Source organism: Scatophagus argus, chromosome 11, assembly GCF_020382885.2.
Source record: "Scatophagus argus isolate fScaArg1 chromosome 11, fScaArg1.pri, whole genome shotgun sequence".
NCBI lineage: Eukaryota > Metazoa > Chordata > Actinopteri > Scatophagidae > Scatophagus > Scatophagus argus.
Window position 1 is genome coordinate 2663497 of NC_058503.1, and position 20383 is coordinate 2683879.

A 20383-nucleotide genomic window follows, 5' to 3' on the forward strand; every position below is an offset into this window, starting at 1 on the left:
TGATTGTGTGTGTGCTTCAATCACTAGAAACCATTTTATAGAAAGCATTAGTTCTCTTTTGATAACTACAGATTAAAAATAATATTTGGGTCAAACACACACAACACGATTACAGCCAGCTTTTTCCGTTGGCTAAGATCTGACCAACAACATCTACGAGTCCGTGCATGTATGTGTGTGTGCTGATCCCCTACAGGATACTGAGCTGTTACATACTATATATAGTGTGTGTGCGTGTGTGTATTTTTCTGATACACATTGGGGTTTTGAGCATGTGTAAACCTGATCTGCACACAGGTGTCTCTGTTCTGCCCACGTCACTGTCAAGTATCAACAATGACGATAAAGCTTATCCTCAAGTATATTGCAATTGTACTACAGTTACCAACAAAACAAAAGATATAATCAAAGTGTATTCATATTGTGCAACAATGTACTTCAAAAACAGAAAACTTTTTGCTTGTGTTACCTCAAGGCCCCAAAATACACATGGATTCTGACTAATATCTGGGAAACAATCAGTCACAGCAGTTGATTCCTAGACGTACGTACTCCAGCAAGCAGGCCAATCCACAGTATGATCTAGCACCAGAGATGATTTCACCAGAGATGATCCTCCCTGTTGACTCAGCCGGCCAAAGCTAACGTTAAAGTCTTCTAGAGATTGTGGGACTTCCAATACTGAACAAATACTGCCTATATAAACACCAAACTGCTTTGCTAGCGCAATCTGGTTGTAAGAATGATATGTAATTAAAAATATTTTTTCCATGGTCAGATTTAGCTGCTACATCCCCGAGTTTCACAGGTATTCCTAAGACAGTAGTGCTGAGTCACCAGCACAGCTGATGGAGGATGCCAGAGCAAATGGTAACATCGAGGCTGAACAGAGATGTAATCATTTCCAAATTCGCAACACGTTTTTATCCAACAAAATATTTATCTTCAATCCATATTTGTTGGCATTTAACATCTAAAAACCAACATTTTCGCTGTGGTCACAAAACTGTTTGCTCTCTGGCTGCAGCATACAAAAGCAGACACTCGCCTTAAATAACAAGGCAGTTTAGAAGCACCGTAAATTATAATCGCTAAAGAAAGTATACATTAAGAGACTGAATAATACATAACTTATTTTTCTTCAGAATTTTATCATATGCCATCAAAAAGAAAAAAAAAATTATATATCGCTCTACATATGTTTTTTAAAAAACAGGGTAAAAGCTTTGTTTGTATCTAACAGGCCAACTTGTGTTTAGATAACGTTAGCCAGTTCCTGTAAAAACTACCATGGTGATAAATGAAGTGGCTCTGCATGTGCACAGATGTTTCTATAAGGCTGTTTCATTTTTAATCGTTGCCTTTATTTGATAGTGAGGCATGACATATAAGAAAGAAACTTGGCCTGATTTCAGCAGGGGATGTTGTAATCACATAGTTAGCTTCCTAAACACACAGACAATAACAGACAAAGCCCTCTTTTGTTTTTCCCATCAATACTGTAAAATACATAATGGAATGATTTGTCCTGTCCTTTGTCCTGCTGTCCATCATATTTACTAACAACACTTCAGGAAACTGACTTTTCATTTGCCATGTTTTCTCATGCATCACACTCAATGAGAGGCTCATGAGTGAAACAAGCTCCCCATCTGCCGTGCTGTTAGCTATAACTCATGTCGCATTATTTTTAATACATCACCCTAGTTAGAGCAACGTGAAGTAACCTGTCCAGTCAGCCTTCAAGATCGATCAAAATCCAAAAATCATCACACCCCAATGTAGTAAACCAGCAACGAAACTGAAAAACAGCTAAGTCCCTGGTCCCATTTTAAGCTTGCAATGTGTGACATAGCAAGACTCTGCTTCAGAAAGCTTATATCTGATAATCAGTACTGTCAATACAGTCTCTAAACAGCTCGGTTCAAACAGTTCAGTGCATCCTAAAATTGTGCTATTTTTACCGCCCTTAATAGACACTCGGAATGATCGTCTTAAGGACGGAAAATAGTTACTAATGAGCTGGACTCATGGGAGCAGCACTGTGGGCACATCCCTTCCTCTGATCCCTCTCTTTTTCTTTCTCTGCATGTGGACTCTTTATCCCTCTCTCTTTTCATCTGTGTCACTCTTTGCTTCTCTCTCTGTTTCAGAATTCCTTTATTAATCCCTGGAGGGAAATTCTTGGTTGTGGTTGGTTGTTTGCTCTTTAGTTTCCATCATCACCTTTGCCTTAATCCTTTATATTCTGGAGTCATTTGCTGACTCACTCTGGCCTCTCGTCTCATTATTCTAATATTACCAGATCCTTCTCTCTCTCCTTTAGATTTTCTGAGTATGTACTAGATGAACTGGAGCAGTAACCCAGTTTCCTACTCACTGAACAGGGTTTGCTTTTGCAGCACAGCTCATTTAGTTTCTTCTCTGGGTTGAGCAAGGCACTTATAATGTTCAACATTAAATTTCCTTGGTAGCCACCAGGGTCAAAAATTAAACACAGATTGAGGCATAGATGTTTAACAAAGCCCTCGGAAATGGAAAATGCATTGTGAAATCTCTGTAATGTTCATGGGTTCTTTTTGACACTTCATCCTATTCATATTTTGTGATTCGCCTACTTAGGTGATGCTGGTAAGATTATGACCAGGCTTTTCTTTTTGGTATATTCTGGGACAGAAAAACAGAGAGTTTTTGATCTTAAAAGAAGCAAAGAGACAGCCTGAAGCAGCAGAAACTGTCAGCACTGCACAGCCAGCAACACAAACCACTGCTGCAGCAAAACCGGTGCACTCTAATTGAGCTGAACGGCAAGGAAAGGCGAACTGTTTGAGAAGACCTGAAAATAAACTTGCAATAAACATCTGCTTTTATTGCTGTGTGTGTGTACTGTGAAATTGTCACACAGTAATACATTTTTGAATGAAGATTAGTTTAAAAATGTCTGCACTGCATTACAACCTCACAGCAATGCACTTGGACAATATTAAAATTAACATTATTTCAAATAGCAAAAGAAAGGGATGGGAAAGCCATCTAAAACTGTTCAAAAACAACAGGTGGCATTATGGTCTTTTAACACTCTCACCCTTATAGTCACCGTTTCTAAAACTGTATGTATGCTAATCGTTTTTCCTCTACTTTTGGGGCAGTTATTGGCTGAAGCACATAAGCTCTTTATAATCAGCTTGAAATGATAGCAGACTCAGTATAATCCCAGTCAGTGAAAAGGGTTCAGTGAATTAGATCCAGTCAAAGCACCATCCGTCCTGCTCATTGACTGTAAAATAAAGATGGATAACATGATAACTCCCCTAATAGTGAAAACATAACATCTGGATCGCCCCCTGGTGGTTGGCAGCAGTATAGGTAATAAACCCCTCCCTGTCCATGTTATCAGGTGGGTCATGGGTCATAAACTAAAAACTAAAGTGCACATCAAATGAATTTTTCCCAAAGATGGTTTGGGAATGTCATGATTGACAACTGAGCATTGTTCACTGGTTGTATGGAATTCGATTCTGGGCCTCCACCGCCCTACCATTACTGCACAGAATCTGGCCCAAATCAAGCCAAATCAGGAGGATGGCAGTGCTCATATCTGGGAGATTTTCAACAGACGGGGCAGATTTGAGATAATGTAAATAAACAACATTATTAACATCATAGCAATACTACATATTAAATCTTTAAGAACATATCACTTTCAGTTGCCAGTTTATTATGTACATGTGGCCTAAATCCATGAAGTCTTAATAGTCCTGAAATCAATTGTCCCTTTATGGAGGTTAAAATCAGAGGGGTGGTTCTGTAGCCTACTGTCACCACTATATACATGGGGAGGAGGGGGGTCTCAATATAATGAAATACAGTTCATGACCATAGTTCAACCAACACCAGTTACAACAAAAGCTGAACACCATATCCCTCATGAAGGCAGGCTTTATTACAGGACTGTTACACTAGTAGTTTAGCTACGTGTACCTAACAAACTGGTAACCGAGTGTAAGTCAAAGTTGAAGACAGATAAGTAAATGTATCTATCACTGTGTTCATGTTTTCTGGTCACAAAGACCTTGGTATTTGCATCTTAATGTTGAACATATTTAAGCTGTGGCGTTTACCATTTATCATTAATTCCATTTGCACCACATTGTCTAAAAGAAGCGAGGTGAGGGCAAGCCAAACACACAGATCATTCAGTAATTTCCTTATTATTTGCTTTAGCTACTTCAGTACAGACAGACAGTGATCTATGCTCATGTCTTTGCACTGTTTACCTCACCTACTTTGCACTACCTCACTTTTGTACTACCTCCAGAACCATATTTATTTTACTTCTCTTATTTTATTTTGTTTAACCTTATTCTATTTTATTTTATTCTATTATTATATGTTTCTCATTCTTACGTTCTATGTATGCACCAATCACCAAGACAAATTCCTAGTAAAGTGAAACCTCTTCACTTACATGGCAATTAAGACGGTTCTGATTCTGATTGAGAAAATGTGGGCATGTACCTCTGTGTTGTGATGACCATGACTGGCTCCAGCTGAGGCCGTGACTGAAGACTGCTGACTGTCTGACTCATTGGTGCGAAGAACACTGTCCAACGAATCCATGGAAGAAGCCGAGTTAACAGAGATCCCGGAAGCTGAGGTGACTGAGGAGCGTGAGGATTGAACAACTGAACGCATCTAAAGTGTTGCAACAAAAAAAAAAAAAAAAAGGGAAGAGAAGCCACAGCTAAGAAAACAGATGTTCCAATTCGGTTATTTTTTAACCATAGAATTAAAACAAACCGCACGATTTATATAACAAAATAGTGTCCAACTTGTGAATCTGAATAAAAAAGGTAAGGTAAAGAGCCGTTTACCTCATGTTCACTGACTGTGCCGACTGATCCTGTACGTCGATGCTGGCGCTGAGAGGATCCAGGCCGTCGCATTGTGGCTGACGTATAGGAGGAAGCGGAGCTAAGAGAATGGGAGGAGGTCTGACGAGCAGCTTCATCCATACTGAGGGATGCCTGAAGGTGGAAGGCAAAGGTTGGGCTCACAGATCATGCAAAACAAATAGAAGCGAGTGCAGATGATTTCACAAGGTGCGATTTCACCAAGGACATGAGGCAGATCTCTCACTAACAATCTGTAGGGTAAATCTATCATCAGAGCCCAATGATGAATCACATCATCCCTAACTTTCTGCCAGGTGGCCAACTTGGATCACCAGTCAGTTTTAATTTTTCTGGGAGCCTGTGGCAAACAGAATTGCAGAGTGAAAGCGAGGTTTAAAAGTGACCAGTCCAAACACAAATGGTGACATTATTCTGCAGTCATTATACTGTGTTACAACATTCACTTGAAAATGATAGATTAAAGCAAAAAACATGTTAATCAGCAGTTTAATGAAAGCTACACCGTGCTGACCTTGTTACTAAACATTGGCACAAATCACCAAGTCATAGTGAACATTGCTGAATCCTCTTCACACAGTTCTCAGCTAACATAGAAAATGTTGGTGTAAATGTGTTCTTTTGTGCTTTGACTGTTGTTTGGAACATTGTTGTTTCAATACAGCACCATCTTCATCACAAAATATCTTGTTTTCAACCCCTTTCACCCTACACAACAGGAAAAAACATGTGGTGTCTGTGAGCTTGCAGGAAAATACTGACCACAGTGGGGAGGAAACCTATTGTTAAACCACAAAAACACTGAAACAAGTTTCCTTCTTTGTTGAACACGAGGCTTTGCCTCCAGTGCTCCCTGACCTATTTCTATTGCTTTGCAGTATCAAGAGTACACTGTGTCCCTTTATGCTTGAATTTCTCCACAAGGTTGACGTGGCAATGATTAGTTCAACAATTTTCCTTACAGTTTGAAATGTTTATGCCTTGCTAATCGCGCCTCCCCACCAAGGCCGCGCAGACTTTACAAACATAACAGCATTTGTTTGCTATGTTATAAAACTTGAGTTCAGATTTTGAAGGTTTAGAGTTTTTGTTGAAACGCATGATGGCTATAAAAACATGATACACAGTACATATAATGGTGATGTATGTCCCAAAATGTTACACACACACACCTTCTCCAGTTGGGCAGTGATGTCATCAAGACTGAAGTTAGATGCCAGTGGTGGTCTCCCATGATGCCCGGTGGGAGCTCTGATAGTGCCAGCAGGTGATGCCCGGGTGCTGCTGCTGCTGCTGCTGGCCCCACTGCTGCCCCCACCACCGCTAGCACTGTTACTACCACTTCCACCGCCCCCACCACCGCTGCTGCTCCCTGCTGGCTGCTGTCTGCTGCTACGGCCTGCTGGAGGCTTCTGACGGACCTGGAGACAGAAAGAAAGAGTGCACATGAGAACTGGCTAAAAAGCAGTAGTGTTTTTTGAGAAAATAAACTATCACAAAACACAATATTGTGAAAGTGTGATCATTTTGCGAATGCCTGCACCTTGGTGTCGGTCAACCCCAGGCGAGCCATGCTGCCAGCGCTGTTGGGTTTGGCGTTGATGGTGCTGAGTTCCTGTTCGATCGAGCAGAGGTCAGCCATGAGAGCATCGAGGTCCACGTTCTCACCCTGATTTAATGCCTCTGCAGATACGGAGACATCAGGATATGAGAAAGCACCGAGGAAAATGCTCTTGCTTTAAAACGAATCACACTGCAAGGGAATTGAAGTGTCTGTGTGTGTCTGACCATTGATGTTGTAGATGGAGAATCTGTAGGAGAAGTTAGCCATGTTAGTCTCCTGTCTGAGGGGAGCCTTCTGCTGAGGGGGTTGTTCTGGGCGTCCATCATCCAGACTCTGGATAAACAGATGAAGGAGTAAAAGAGTGTCTGCAACAGTTCTTTCATATTTTGGCAAGATTGTAAGATTGTAAAAGGTATGGCAAAAGCCTGCTGGCAACTGCAGAGTAGCATCTGAGATCTGCTGTGTGTACCTGTGTGAGTTTGTCCAGCTCTCCAAGCCAGGCTCCAAACATCTTATCCAGGTCCTGGTCCTCCTTATCGCTGTCCTCCTCTTCCTCCTCCTCTTCCTCCCTGACCTCCACCTCTTCATCTGACAGCTGATCCATCTGAGGAGAGAGCAGAGTAGAAGAAGAGATAAGAGGAGAGGACAAAGGAAGAGATGGAGAAAGAGAACACGTTACTGCTTTTGCCACTGTGACCTAAGTGATCACCGTCACCTCTCGGCTCCATCTAGTGGCCAACGGTCTGTGCTACACCACACTACAGTCATACATGCATCACATAGTTTCTCTCACTCTGTCTGAAGTTAAAAACAAAAGGCACATTAACTACTGGATGTGTGTCATAACAAGCAACCAAGATAAAGGAGGTCAAGTCACAGCATCATGATCACACTGGAGCCAAATAGTCCCAAATTCAGCCGCCTCCTTGAAACCTCGCCAATACTTCTTACCACTAAGATGAAGACAAATTTGACATCTGTACTAAAAGCTTGTTTGTAACAGATTACAGCTGCTCCAAGTTAAATGAAGATAATCTGACAATGACAAAAAAAGAGACAAAGTCCAGCTGTATTCAGTAAATTAGATGAGATGCTACCAAACACACATACATACACAAAAAAACTACGCCCTTTAAGGCACAACATGTCAACATTCATGATTCCCAATTGAACATTACTGTCCCCAGGGGCAAATGTCTAACCAAGGCTCTGAAGAATAACACTAGTGTGAGCATATCTTCACTTCTTCAGTTCCACCACACACTTTTGTGCTGTTGGGTGCAATGAAAACGGAAGCTACAAGAAGACTACTAGGGCTTCTTGTTCTGACACCAGATACATGTTGTCATGTTCTGTGTTATTCTGGATTTGTAAAATTTGGTGGCCATAAAATAATGTTCAACACTTTTATAGCTGGAAAACACATAAAGACTTTTAGAAATCCTAATGTGAACAATATATGAACCTCAGACTGTCTAAAAATAATCATCATTATCACGATTTATAATGAAAGAATAAAAGAAGCATTGAAAGGAAATTCTGAGGAAAGGTTATGAGACAAGTTGGTGTGTGTGTGTGTGTGTGTGTGTGTGTGTGTGTAAACACATAACTACACTGAGAACAAATCAACACACTTTTGACATTTTTGGAGATTGTTGCAGTGATTAATGACAGCAATAACAATCTGACACACACACCTACACACACCTACACACACACACACACACACTTATGAAAACAAGGCTTGTTTGAGCTGGAATCTAGATCAGAGACAAAGGCACACAGCAGCTGTGTGTTACCTACAATCAGTAGCACTTTTCACCCTCTCAAATGACATTTTGGACAGAAAAGTCATTTGTAAGTCAGCCCAAAGCACTGTTTATCAACTTGACACACACACACACACACACACACACAAAAAAAACTTTCCTTTTGAAAGTTTGGTGCATGAAAAGCAAACATTCTCATGTTGATCTGAACCACGCAAATGAATGTGAAGACAAAGCTGCCATTGAACTCAAATGTAATGTTAAAAGAAACATACTTATTCACTTTCTCGCTGAGATTTAAATGACACAGTCACTGTCATATCTTTATGTTAAACAGCTACAGCTGGGAGACAGTTATCGTATCTCAGCATAAAGACAAATGACAAAGGAAAAACTGCCAGCCTAGCTCTGTCCAAAAACAAAATCTGCCTGCCTGTATCATGCATTGATATAAATATTCCTCTCATGATTTTGAAACCCAAGCTAAGCTAACTGTCTCCTGGTTGTAGTTTCATATTTGACCGAAGGATGTGAGAGTGATAACGACTGTCATTTAACTCTTGCCAAGAGAGCAAATTAGAGTATTTCTCAACGTGTCAAACTATTTCTTTAAAGACACAGGAAAATGAAGAAAAAGAACATTTTCAAAGCATTTCTAAGTCAATGTACAAACTGTTCTAAAAATTCCAACAGATATTTTGGCCAATATTCTTTAAGAAATACTTATGGCTGCAGGGTGTCCATTAACTCCTGATAATGGACACCTACTAAGTGGTTCCTGTCAAAATGTCTGCTCACCGTTCAAAATTAATGTGCTGGCACCAACTCCTCAACAACAGAAACAAATGGCATGAAATACGATCTGAATATCAACAGTGAGCGTAGTCCTTCAGTGCCTCATTCTAACCACTGGATGGCGACTGTAACACACAACACAATGCTTCTCTTAACATATTTTATAGCTACATCACATGGACGATCACCTCACAATGTATTCACTGTTCAACTTTCTTCTTCAGGCTGCTTCAGTACACATGGATGATAATTTGTTGGTGAAAATCTAGAGATTGATTTGGGGACAATGAGCTGGCTGGATAGCTAGACAGTCCTGTCATTAAATATACTGCCAAATTATATTCACTGCTTGTCTACCGCACACTACGTTATTGACTTTGAATGTCGCTAGTATAACATCGGCTTTCTGGTTCACAGGTGAGGCAGAGCGGAGCGGACTAGTTTATCTCTGGTTGTCAAGTCGTATCTCAATGCACAGAAACCTCAAGGGATAGTAATGATGGTTCCAGGAATTAGTCAAACCCTCAGGTGTTACCAGGAAGTAAAAGCTTGTGAAAAACTTAAAATTTTAACTGCAAAATGCTTTGGTAAGTGACCAGATTATAAGTGGGATAATGTCTTTGGAGGTGTCCATAATCAGGAATTAATGTCCATAAATTCTTGATAGTCGACAACCGATACATACACAATTATAAACAATATGTATAAACATTTTCTGCAGTGAACCATCAAACGTAGTTAACAAAGCCTGGGTCACAGACATGTGATGGATCCAGGATATTTTACTGTTTAACAATAAACTTTATTATCCAAAGTAACATTGGTGCACTGAAAATGCACTGGGAGTATAATAATTAGAAATAGCCCCATGCATCTTTTTTGCTGTATTATGTTCTGCAAAATAAAAACAAAAGACTTTTCACACAGGCAGATAACAGAAAACATATACAGTAATATGTCAGTATATCTGCGATAACGTCTGATTAAACTGGCCGACCGATCAATGTATCCACGAGCATCCTGATCCAGTGATTTAGAATGACCAGCTAACCTCTTGTTAGTTAGTGCACTTGACTGTTAGCTTGTGAGCCACAGTAGAGAGTACAGCGATATCGTACGTTGGAGGTGTGCTCTGGATATTAGTCAGCAAGTATGTTTACATTCCTAAAAAATACAATCTGATCAATAATCTCATCTGCTCTCATCCCCTCTTTCCTCATCTCCCTTCCCACCTCTCTCTCATTCACACCACCTCTCTTTGTTCTCTTCTTCCATTCTGTGCTCCCTTCTCTCCTCACCTCCTCGTTTTCCTGCTTTTCTCCTCCACATCTCCACCCAGGCGCCCCCAGAGTTTCGCCCTGGGCACAGTGAGCTATTCCTGGCTAGCCGTTTTGTTGTCGCCCCCCTGTCCCTCTCTGGGGAGGGACAGCTAGCCAACACACACAAGATTAGAGAGCAGAATACCACACACCCACATACAAACACATTGAAAAACACACCACACACACACTGAGGAACGGCACTACAATTAGATCCCTGTGGTTAGCAAGGTCTGTCATTTAGAGTAGAGGATAAGGCAAGTGTGTGTGTGTGTGTGTGTGTGTGTGTGTGTGTGGTTCGGGGGGGACTGCTGAGGGACTAGAGGAGCGTTGTGAAAGCTCTCACAGCTGCACTCTTGTACAACAATCTGCTGTATCCACGCAAGCGAACGTTAGAAGCAGGCCAACAAATGAACCCTTTTACTTTGCAGGCGCAATCTGAGTGATAAGAAAATTCCTCTCACGTTCACGCTGCATCTGAACTCAGGTTGCATTATTACTCAGAGAGAGGGAGAGAGAGAGAGAGGATCCATGGATCCTCAGATCCACAAAACCTGCTCCATGAAATGATGATCCATTTCATGACAGTTTCAGGGTGAGGGAGCTCAAAGCCAGCTTGATGTGTCTGAAACTGCTTCATTTATACTATAATTTCAGTACTGCATTTACAGCTTGTTGCGCTGACATATTCTTCCTTCTTCCATTGTGCATAGTGTTTGAGATCAGAGCTGCCACACACATGCCCAATGCAGAACACAGCTTCTGATTGGTCGACAGACTATAATAATATATATTAAATAACTGTTTTCAACATGGATAAATAATTCAGTGTTGAATTTATCATTATGGATTTATTTTACAAAATCTCCAAAAAGACTGCAGTTTAAGGCTGGATTAAAGAGCTTCTGAAAGGGTTATGATTACACCAGAGCCCACCATGGAAGGACCCAACTAAAGACGAGTTAGTCCCTACCATGCAGCGTTCCAGAGATATTTAACATGTCCTATAACATACTTAAATGTTGCATCTTCAACATGCTTATTATTAATGCAATACAAGTTTGATTTAGTGTTGTCAGCACAAGTTGCTCATGTACGCTGCTTTTTAATTTTGCAGAATGTCTCATTAGGACAAAAGCAAGAACAGGCAGTTCACGTAAAATCAAACTGCTTTAGGCTCGTACACAGGACCGGACCAGCAAAACCAGGAACCAAGCCAGCCCTAATATTCAGATGAAGCACAGGAAAGCCAGTGTATATGTGTATGCACCTTTCTGAGGGTGGTCCCTTAGCATTCTGAGAGAAGTAGGACAAGTAGAAAAGACAACAGAGGGGACCTTTCTCCTCTCTGTCTACAGAATGCACTGAATGGAATTTTTTTGTATACGCATGTTTTAGTCAATTTACACCGCACCTGACCATATTTCAAACTATATCAGAGATTTGATTTCCTACTGTACCTAACAAGTAGTGATTAGTTTCAGCTTACTTCAGTACGGTATCAAAGTTACAGAGGCAGAGAGACTGAACAGTCAGTCCCTGTTTTGTTTTTTTGCTTGTTTTTGATCATCACATGATAATAGAGTAGAGACAGAATCTTCAGACCTCATTCTTGCTCTATTCATGGACACTGTGGTGGATACATTTAACGCTGGATACATTTAACTGTCAGGAAATCAAACCCAGAGAAAGGAAAACAAAAGTTAAACATGGACACTGCAAAAAGCATCACATGAATTTAGACATCTCTGTGAACTGGCTGCTGTTCAGCTATAGAGTCTTGACTCTCTCTCAAGTGTCAGACTGCAGTTGAATGCACCACCAGAAAGTCTTAAAACCAGCAGTCTGTCAAAACAGAGCTGAGACAGCAAGTCGTGGTGATGGGCTATAAGTGCTGCGCATGTGTGTGTGTGTCCAAAGTAAACAGTAATTACTCTGCTGCTGCAGCCACACTCCTCCTGTCTGTCAGACTGAAACCGTGCAATCACACTCCCATCCTTCATTCCTCCTACGTCTCTTCAGGTTTCTTTCCCTTCTCTCCCTTCTTCCTCTTCTGTTAGTTTTCCCCTTTCCCTTCTTTCCTTCCCTATTCACCCCCCTTCCTCCTATCCTTTGCTTCATCGCTGCTCTCTTTTAATCAGGAGGAGTGAGACAGTAAATACAAAATGTATTGCTGCAGTTTCGTTTAAACTCTAGAGGAGATGAGAGGAGGAGAAAAAAACTACACTGTTAGAAGCTGTTTCTCCTTCCCCACAAACATCTGCTACTTTAGAGCCCTTGAGCAACACGCTGCATCTGTACTGGGCAGCTCCCAGTTTCCCACAGTGCAACACAGAGCCTCAACTGGTCCACAGCCACAACGAAATGACAGCAGAAAAGGCTTTAAAGTTCCTTCAATTGCATTCAAATGTGGCTCATTCCCATGACTCCATATCAGCACAACACACACACACACACACACACACACACACACACACACACACACACACACAGAAAATGGTATTTTTAGGACTGGTTGCTGGGTTTTGGTAAAGTGAACCTATAAATCAGACCCAGAGGAAAGAAATATAATGTGTAAACACAGTAAGTTGAGATGTTTTTCTCTCTCTCACACACACCAGACTTAAAATATTTGCTATTAATTTCTCAGTTCTTTGTCTCAACTGCAGTACAGCTTCAAAAGCAAAATCAAATCTTATCAGCAGACTCAGAGGTCGAACCTTTTTGCCATAATGTTGCTTTCTGACAATGAAAGAAATCACATCTGGCATAAGAGAACAAAGTAGTAACAAAAGTAGCTGCGCTGATTGTTTTCTTGCAACATGTTTTGTTTCCTCACAGAGTTTTAATGTAATCTTTCACACTCAACTACATGCTGTAAATAACACCACACAGTCAATCTGTGTGTGTGTGTGTGTCTCACCAGGGTACATAATCAGCCCAAGGATTCACACTGTGACATCAATTACAGGAGTGAGCTTGCTTGTGTGTGTGTGTGTGTGTGTGTGTGAGATGTGTGAAGGGCTGCTAGGTCACACAGTGACTCTGCAGAGAAACTGCTGGATGCTTGCTGGTCTCTTTGACACAGGTGACCTGCATATTATGGGAGTCTCTCTCTGCTTGGCTCATGTCATAGTCTGGAAGTTAGCTAACACACTGAATGTGCAGAAACAAGCTGCAAAACACAAAGAGGACTTTCAGGATGTTCCACAACCAGAGGTCACTGACCTCATCTAAAAACAATAACCACATTGTATTTTGACATCATATGCAGAGTTGGGTAGTAACGGATTACATTTAATTGAGGTTAAGTAATCAGATTACAAAAATAAGTCACTTTAATCAGCCCAGATTACATTTGAAGAAATGGATAATCAGATTATAGTGGCATTGTCAAGGATTACATTTGTGAGATTTTAAAACAAATGTTAAATTATCAAACTTTTTCATGATATGAGGATAATGAATACACTACATAGACAAAACTATCCAGACACACCTCTTAATGGGCCAGTTTTTCATGAGTTGGGCTAGGCTCCTTACTTCCAGTGAAGGGAAATCTGGCCCCGACTGGCTTGCGAGATCATTCTACCTAGGGTCTCACAAACTTTTGGGCTATGTCTTGGGGGAATGTCTATCCAGGATATCTGTTTAGTCCATCTCATATTTACAAGCTTTTTTAAGTTCAATGTCACATCCTCAAACCTTATTTTGCTCTGAGTGTGGGCTCCTCAGTGGACTCTTCTCATCCTCATGTTTCCACCTGAGGGAGGCTGGCAGTCAGTCCTCAAGATGAGCTTGTCTGGCAATACGGAAGCCTCGATATACCACAGTCAGAAATCAAAATGAATGCTATGAAAAAGGACTTTAGGTTACTTCTGTAACCCCGGTTCTCACAGCAGCATGTGATGTCGCACCAGACCACCCCTCTTGCCGCCGCAGTGAAGTGAGAAAAGGTGCGCTTGTTTTAAATGACGAGTGACACTGCGTCAGTCACTTATAAGGAGCAGGGTCTTGACACAGACGTCTGGACTGCCTGCCACTCAGGGCTGGTAGTGGTACAAGTGCTTCTGTGAATACGCGAGGGGACATATCCCATAGTGAGACAGCTCACTCATGCTACTCAGAGAACTTGGATTACAGATGTAACCTAAAGATATTGCATTGTTTAAAATTGCAATTTTAAAACAACCCATTTTCTTCCTAAAATATGTGTGAAGTGTATCTTTTACTTGGAATTATGTTACAGTGTCTCTGCTGGCATCTCACATCATCATGATGTGATCAGCAGAAAGTCATGAGTTATCACACTATCAGAGAGGTGCTGAATGTGACCCTAGTTCAGTTAATGCCAGTGCTGCCAACAGGCCATCACAGTGGATGGCAGTAGAAACAGTGGGAACAACAATCGAGGTGACAACGGCAGAGCAGCATGTGGAAACTGGGCATCACTTGTTTCTGAGTTTCTGTCACTTCTCCCTCATTCTGTTGCAGCTAAGCAATAACAATACAGCCAATTTAAACATTGCATCAGAGCACCTTTCTGGCTCTGATGCAACATCCTCTCTTTGTACCACCCTGTGGTCTCAATGTCCAACCCACAAAACTAACAGATTGGTTACAAACCACAAGTAACAGCAAATCAACACTGAACAATCTGAATGTATCTAAAGCTATGAAATAAAGTGACATAGTGGCATAAAAAGAAGTAGTTTGGAAATACTCATGTAAAGTACTAGTAATTCAAAATTGCACAGTACATGAAATTGTACTTAGTTACATTCTCTTACTGGTTACTCTTTAGGCATCAAGTTTTTCAGTTTAACTACAAATGTATGTAATTTAAAAATCTATTAATCAGCCTTGAAATCACATATTCCTCTTCCACACACAACTAAGATTTATATGACTTTAATTTCTACTGATGGCTCAATAGCAGGGAGGAAAATGTCACTAGTCCAGTGTGTGGAACATGTTCAGTAGTAAAGTCAAGTTTGTCAAGTGCTGTTTGCTTGAGGAACTTATCTACTAGCTTGTACTTCTTTTACTCTGACATTGTCACTGAGGGCATTTTGTGACTGGGATGAAATCGTGGCCTAAGTGAACAGAAATCTTTCAGCTGTAGCACAAAGGAAAAAAGAAGGGAGAGAGGCAGAGGAAACAGCGGCCTGCTGATCCAGCAACAATGATATCACTTCCCCTGAGACCAACAGGAGGGATTACATCATTTCCTTTGTGTTTCTCTGCCTCGCATCGACATCTGCCTCCGTCTCTCAATAGTAGGAAGGGTGATTAATATAAAAAGAGGGAGAGTGGGAGGTAGAGACAGACTGTGTGGTTCTCTGCTCAGCGACACTGTGTTGTGTCTTGCTATAAATACTTCATCATACTGATACCTGCCTGCTTACCTACACTATTACATATCTTCAGTCTTTGTCTCAGTGTGCTTCTCTTTGTTTTCTTACTTCCACAGCTGAATTAATATTCATAGAGATGGGTACACACACACACACACACACAGTTCAGGGTCACAAAGGTACTTATCTTCAGATGTTTATGGTGTTTTGCATTTTACTAATATGGTCTACATAACTTGAAGGCTTTTTCATGTCTGTACTTTGTTAATTTGTTTGTGCACTTTCCAGAGGTAGTGGCACTGTGTGAGTCACGAGCACGTCAAGGCATGTGTACTTTGTTGTGAAAAGAGATGCACGTACAAGTATGCATGCATCAGATATAGTCCAAATTACGCCCATTTGTGTGTGTGTGTGTGTGGATGTATTTGAGCCCCAAGGCTGGACCCGGCAGATCCCAGGGGCATTCAGCTGCTGCTGCTGCTGTGTAACGTGATATACACACACATGGTTGTGTGTACCAGATTTAGGGACAGAACAAATAAGCTCTATTTTTGTTTCAAAGGAAACAAACAAGAAGCAGCAGGAAGTTGATTCTACTGTAGCTGAATGGATTTACCACAGATGTATTAACAAAGTTGGATACGGTGTGGGAGAGTGACCCTTGCTGTTAAAATGCTTCTATGGACTAAAACATTCCCCCCATACACAGACAGGCTGGAAATTGAAGTGACACTACATGTGTGGCAAACTTTATGTATGGAAATATATGGATGGAAAGTGCAAAGCACAAACCAGTCTTAGATACTAAACGACTACATGGGCCAAAGCTGTAAAATCTGGCATGAGGGAACTGCCAGAGGTGTCACCAGAATCAAAAAGGTTTATTGCATGGTAGCAAGGTGTCTTTATCCCTGTCCTTCACCTTCATTCACCTTAAAGGTGTTGAAATACTTCTGACTGACATCCTTGGACAAACGCTGCTACAATAGCATGGCTAAAAATACCACATGTATGTGTGCTGTTCCAATAATGTTCTCTGCTGCAGTCACAACTTCATCAGGGTTGCTATATTTTTACCTTGTTATATGTTGCCAGACCAATAGACTTGAATAATTTCCAGTGACAAACAAGCTGTCATCACTTTGAGACTCATTTTACAACAATTTTACAGCACAGAGGATTGATAGACAGCTTCATCACATGATTGATAGATAGATAGATAGATAGATAGATAGATAGATAGATAGATAGATAGATAGATAGATAGATACTTTATTGATCCCGAGGGAAATTCAAGATGGTGCAAAAAGCAACAAACCAATGAGCCTGTGTTGAACTACAGCTGCTTCTGTGGGCCATAAATCTGATTTTGAAAGAACACAGAGAAGCCACAAATTCTAAAATGCGGATGCTTCACACACACCTTCAATCAGGCAGCACAGGACATCTCTACAACCAGCACAGCTTCAAGTTGGACACCCAAGATTAGTTTCACTGATTCTTTGTGTGACCAAATGTGAAATTCACAATCTGCTTTTCTGTTTCTGAGTTATAGTTATTATGATGTCAGAGTCAAGCTGACCTTTTGGATATAAAATGTCTTCACTTCATCATGTTATCCTATTAGACATTTGTGTGAAATTTTGTCAGAATTAGTCATGAATTCTTGAGTTATGGCCAAAAATGTGTTTTGTCAGATGACAGTGACCACCAAAATCTAATCAGTTCATCTTTGAATTCAAGTGGACATTTGTGCCACATGTAATGAAATTGCCTCTGGCCGCTCACAACAATGGGACAGACAGTTGTAAAGACAGGCATCTCAAAAACATAATGCCTCTAGCCCGGGCTATTGCTGGCACAGAGGTGTTACAAAAGAAGAAAATAAAACACCAAAGGGGTATCATTTTTAGTTTCCACGGTTTATTCTAAACCCCTGCAGGCTGTTACATATAACGACATTAGACCACAGATTTATAATTCTGGCACTCAAAGTTAGCTATGTGTAAACACTGGAGCCTATTGCTGCAGAGACACACAGTTTTCCACAGAGCTCAACAGGCGTGAAACACAAGCATAAAGAACACAGAAGTCCATAGGAGCCTGCGAGTGATTAACTGTCATACTCACTACAAGAACATTTATTTTGGAAACCTCTACATAGCTTTCTAACCATCAATTGAGTGCTGGACAGATTTTTTTTTATAACTAGTTTGATATATATCATAAATCAGATTAAGTGAAAATACATTTGTACTGTATTTTGGGTACGCCTCAACTATGAATACAGTGGGATAAATGTTACACACCATATCTGAACCAGATGTCAGCAACTATTCCAGACACCAAAGACCACTTTTAATAATATTACAGCCAAGACTTTATATCCATACTTTACATGACTGTTGAACATGTCATTCCAAAATATGGACATTAATTTGCTGCTATATGAGCAGAAATATCCTCCCATTTAGTGGAAAACATTAATAAAGACAGCCAGTGATGTTGGGTGATAAAGCCTGGCTTTAGTTCCACTTCATCTCAAAGATGTTGGCTGGGATTGATGTCAGGGCTCTGTGTGGGCAAGTCAAGTTCTTCCATACCAAACTGGGAAAACTGTTTCTTTATGCACCTGGCTTTTTGCACAGGAGCTCTGTCATGTTGAAACAGGAAACAAGTTCCCCAAAATTTAAAAACATGACTGTCTAAAATATAATTCTCTGTGTCATTAAGATTTCACTGGAACTGAACAGCCTTTCCCAAACCAATCCAAACAGCCCCAGACAAGAAGCACTCAAAATGTCCACATACTTTTGGGCACAGTAAAAAAAAACAAAAACATAAGAGCACGTACAGTGTGAGTGCATGACTCTGTAAAGCGAACACAATCAGAGAATCAAGCGCAGGCCAGCACACATAAACACAGAGCAGAACCTCCCATGTGAGATACGGCTTGATTACCTTTGGTGTGCTAACACTACTCAGTCCTGCTCCAACACAGTACAGAAGGGATGAATTCAATCAGCCTGCAGAGACACAGAAAATGTTTTATTGTACATGATCATATTTGCTTTGCATAGAAACAGAAGCATGGTCTTTTTAAAGTTTTAAAGGAACACTTCATTATTTGGGGAAACACAAGTATGATGTTTTTTGAGTCAGAGGCGATTATAACTAAAGGTTCCATCTTTCCAGCACTGAGATCTGTTCATTGCCTAGTTTAGCACAAAGACTATAAGCACGGGGAAACTTCCAAAAGCTTCCAAAAGTATCACACACCTCGCAGCTGTCTACGCATCAAGTGTAGTGTCAGCAGGTGGCACTAGTGTGTGTTCCTATCATGCTGAGAAGGCTGGATGTGTGTGACCTAAAAATAACTGACAGGCAACAACATTTAAATTCACCACTGGTCTCCGTCCCTCACGACCCATTGCTCTTCTTTACAGCAGCTCTCTGCAGCCTCTCACTCCATTTTCATGTTCCTCCTTCAGTATGGCTGGATTATATTGCTGACATTTGACAAAATCATCACAGCTCACTATCATAAATCCATCTAGTCAGATTCAGTCATGCTTAAATCATCTCTGACCTTTAGTTGGAATTCATACACAAGCAAGTAAAAGTTAAATGTGTGTGTGTGTGTGTGTGTGATTGAGTGAGTAAGCATGTGTTTTGGGAGTTGCAGTGTGCATGATTTCATCTGTCATGTGGGTGTGTCAGTGTGTGTCTGTCCTCCTTCAACAACAACATTAATTGTTGATTTCACAATATTTAACAGTTTTATATTACATTAAAATATTGTACTCAGAATTTTACTGTAAAATCAATGTAGGCTAGTACATCCTCCATCACAGCACCTTACTATGAAATTTGAGCTGCGCTTGAAGCACAGCATGTATTCTGAGGCAATCTGTAGGTTACAAAGCGAGATGCAGGTGATGAGAAGCACATCAAGAGTGCTGAGCAGTCAAGAAGAAGACGTAAAGGTAGTCATACTCCATAGTCTGACAGGCAAATTTATGTCACTTCTTCTCCCTAAGAATAACTAGTCTAGCGTTCATTCAGGCTTGCTTCAACAAGTGTGCTGCTGGATAACGTTAGAATACTGCAATACTCCTTCTAGCAAGTGTGATCGCAGACAGCCAGAAAATAACAGAAAACAACATTGTTTATCCTGTAAAATTTAACAACTTTAAAGATATTGATGTGTCTACTTTGTACATTTTGTAGCTGTACTTATATATTTGAACTGTCAAATTAAAGTTAAAATGGTATATTTTATGTTGTTATTTATTGACCAGATCCAAAATATATTCGTGTAGGTGTGGTAAAATCATGTAGAGTCAAATTTACAAGTTATTTGTTATTGGAAGAAAATTACTGGCTGAGCTGCATTACTTTTACAACTAAAATGTGCATGTATGGGTGGCACAGTGGTGCGGCGGTTGGCACCGCCACTTTACAGTAAGAAGGTTCCAGGTTTGAATCCCGGTCTGGGCCCTTCTGTGTTTGCATGTTCTCCCTATGCCTGCGTGGGTTTTCTCTGGGTACTTCGGCTTTGCGCCACAGTCCCAAAAACATGCTAATTAAGTTAAATGGCTACTCTACATTGCCCCTAGGTGTGAGTGTGTGACCGCGTTCGATTGTTTGTCTTAGTGTGTCGGCC

The 20383-nt window shown here is 40.7% G+C and overlaps 1 protein-coding gene across 3 annotated transcripts in view; it reads right to left on the reverse strand.

The window, feature by feature from the left end:
• Positions 1-20383, reverse strand: part of raph1a (Ras association (RalGDS/AF-6) and pleckstrin homology domains 1a) — a 65441-nt gene that overhangs the window by 28217 nt on the left and 16841 nt on the right. For 2 of the 3 annotated variants that reach the window (XM_046403386.1, XM_046403387.1), the window contains exons 2-8: positions 18679-18743; positions 6947-7081; positions 6702-6810; positions 6457-6596; positions 6086-6334; positions 4875-5027; positions 4519-4695 (exon numbers count right to left, since the gene is read on the reverse strand). In XM_046403386.1, coding sequence (XP_046259342.1) covers positions 4519-4695; positions 4875-5027; positions 6086-6334; positions 6457-6596; positions 6702-6810; positions 6947-7081 — 963 coding nt within the window. In that variant the 5' untranslated portion in view covers positions 18679-18743. The remainder of the gene's footprint in view (positions 1-4518; positions 4696-4874; positions 5028-6085; positions 6335-6456; positions 6597-6701; positions 6811-6946; positions 7082-18678; positions 18744-20383) is intronic. The other variant, XM_046403384.1, reaches the window with a different exon arrangement.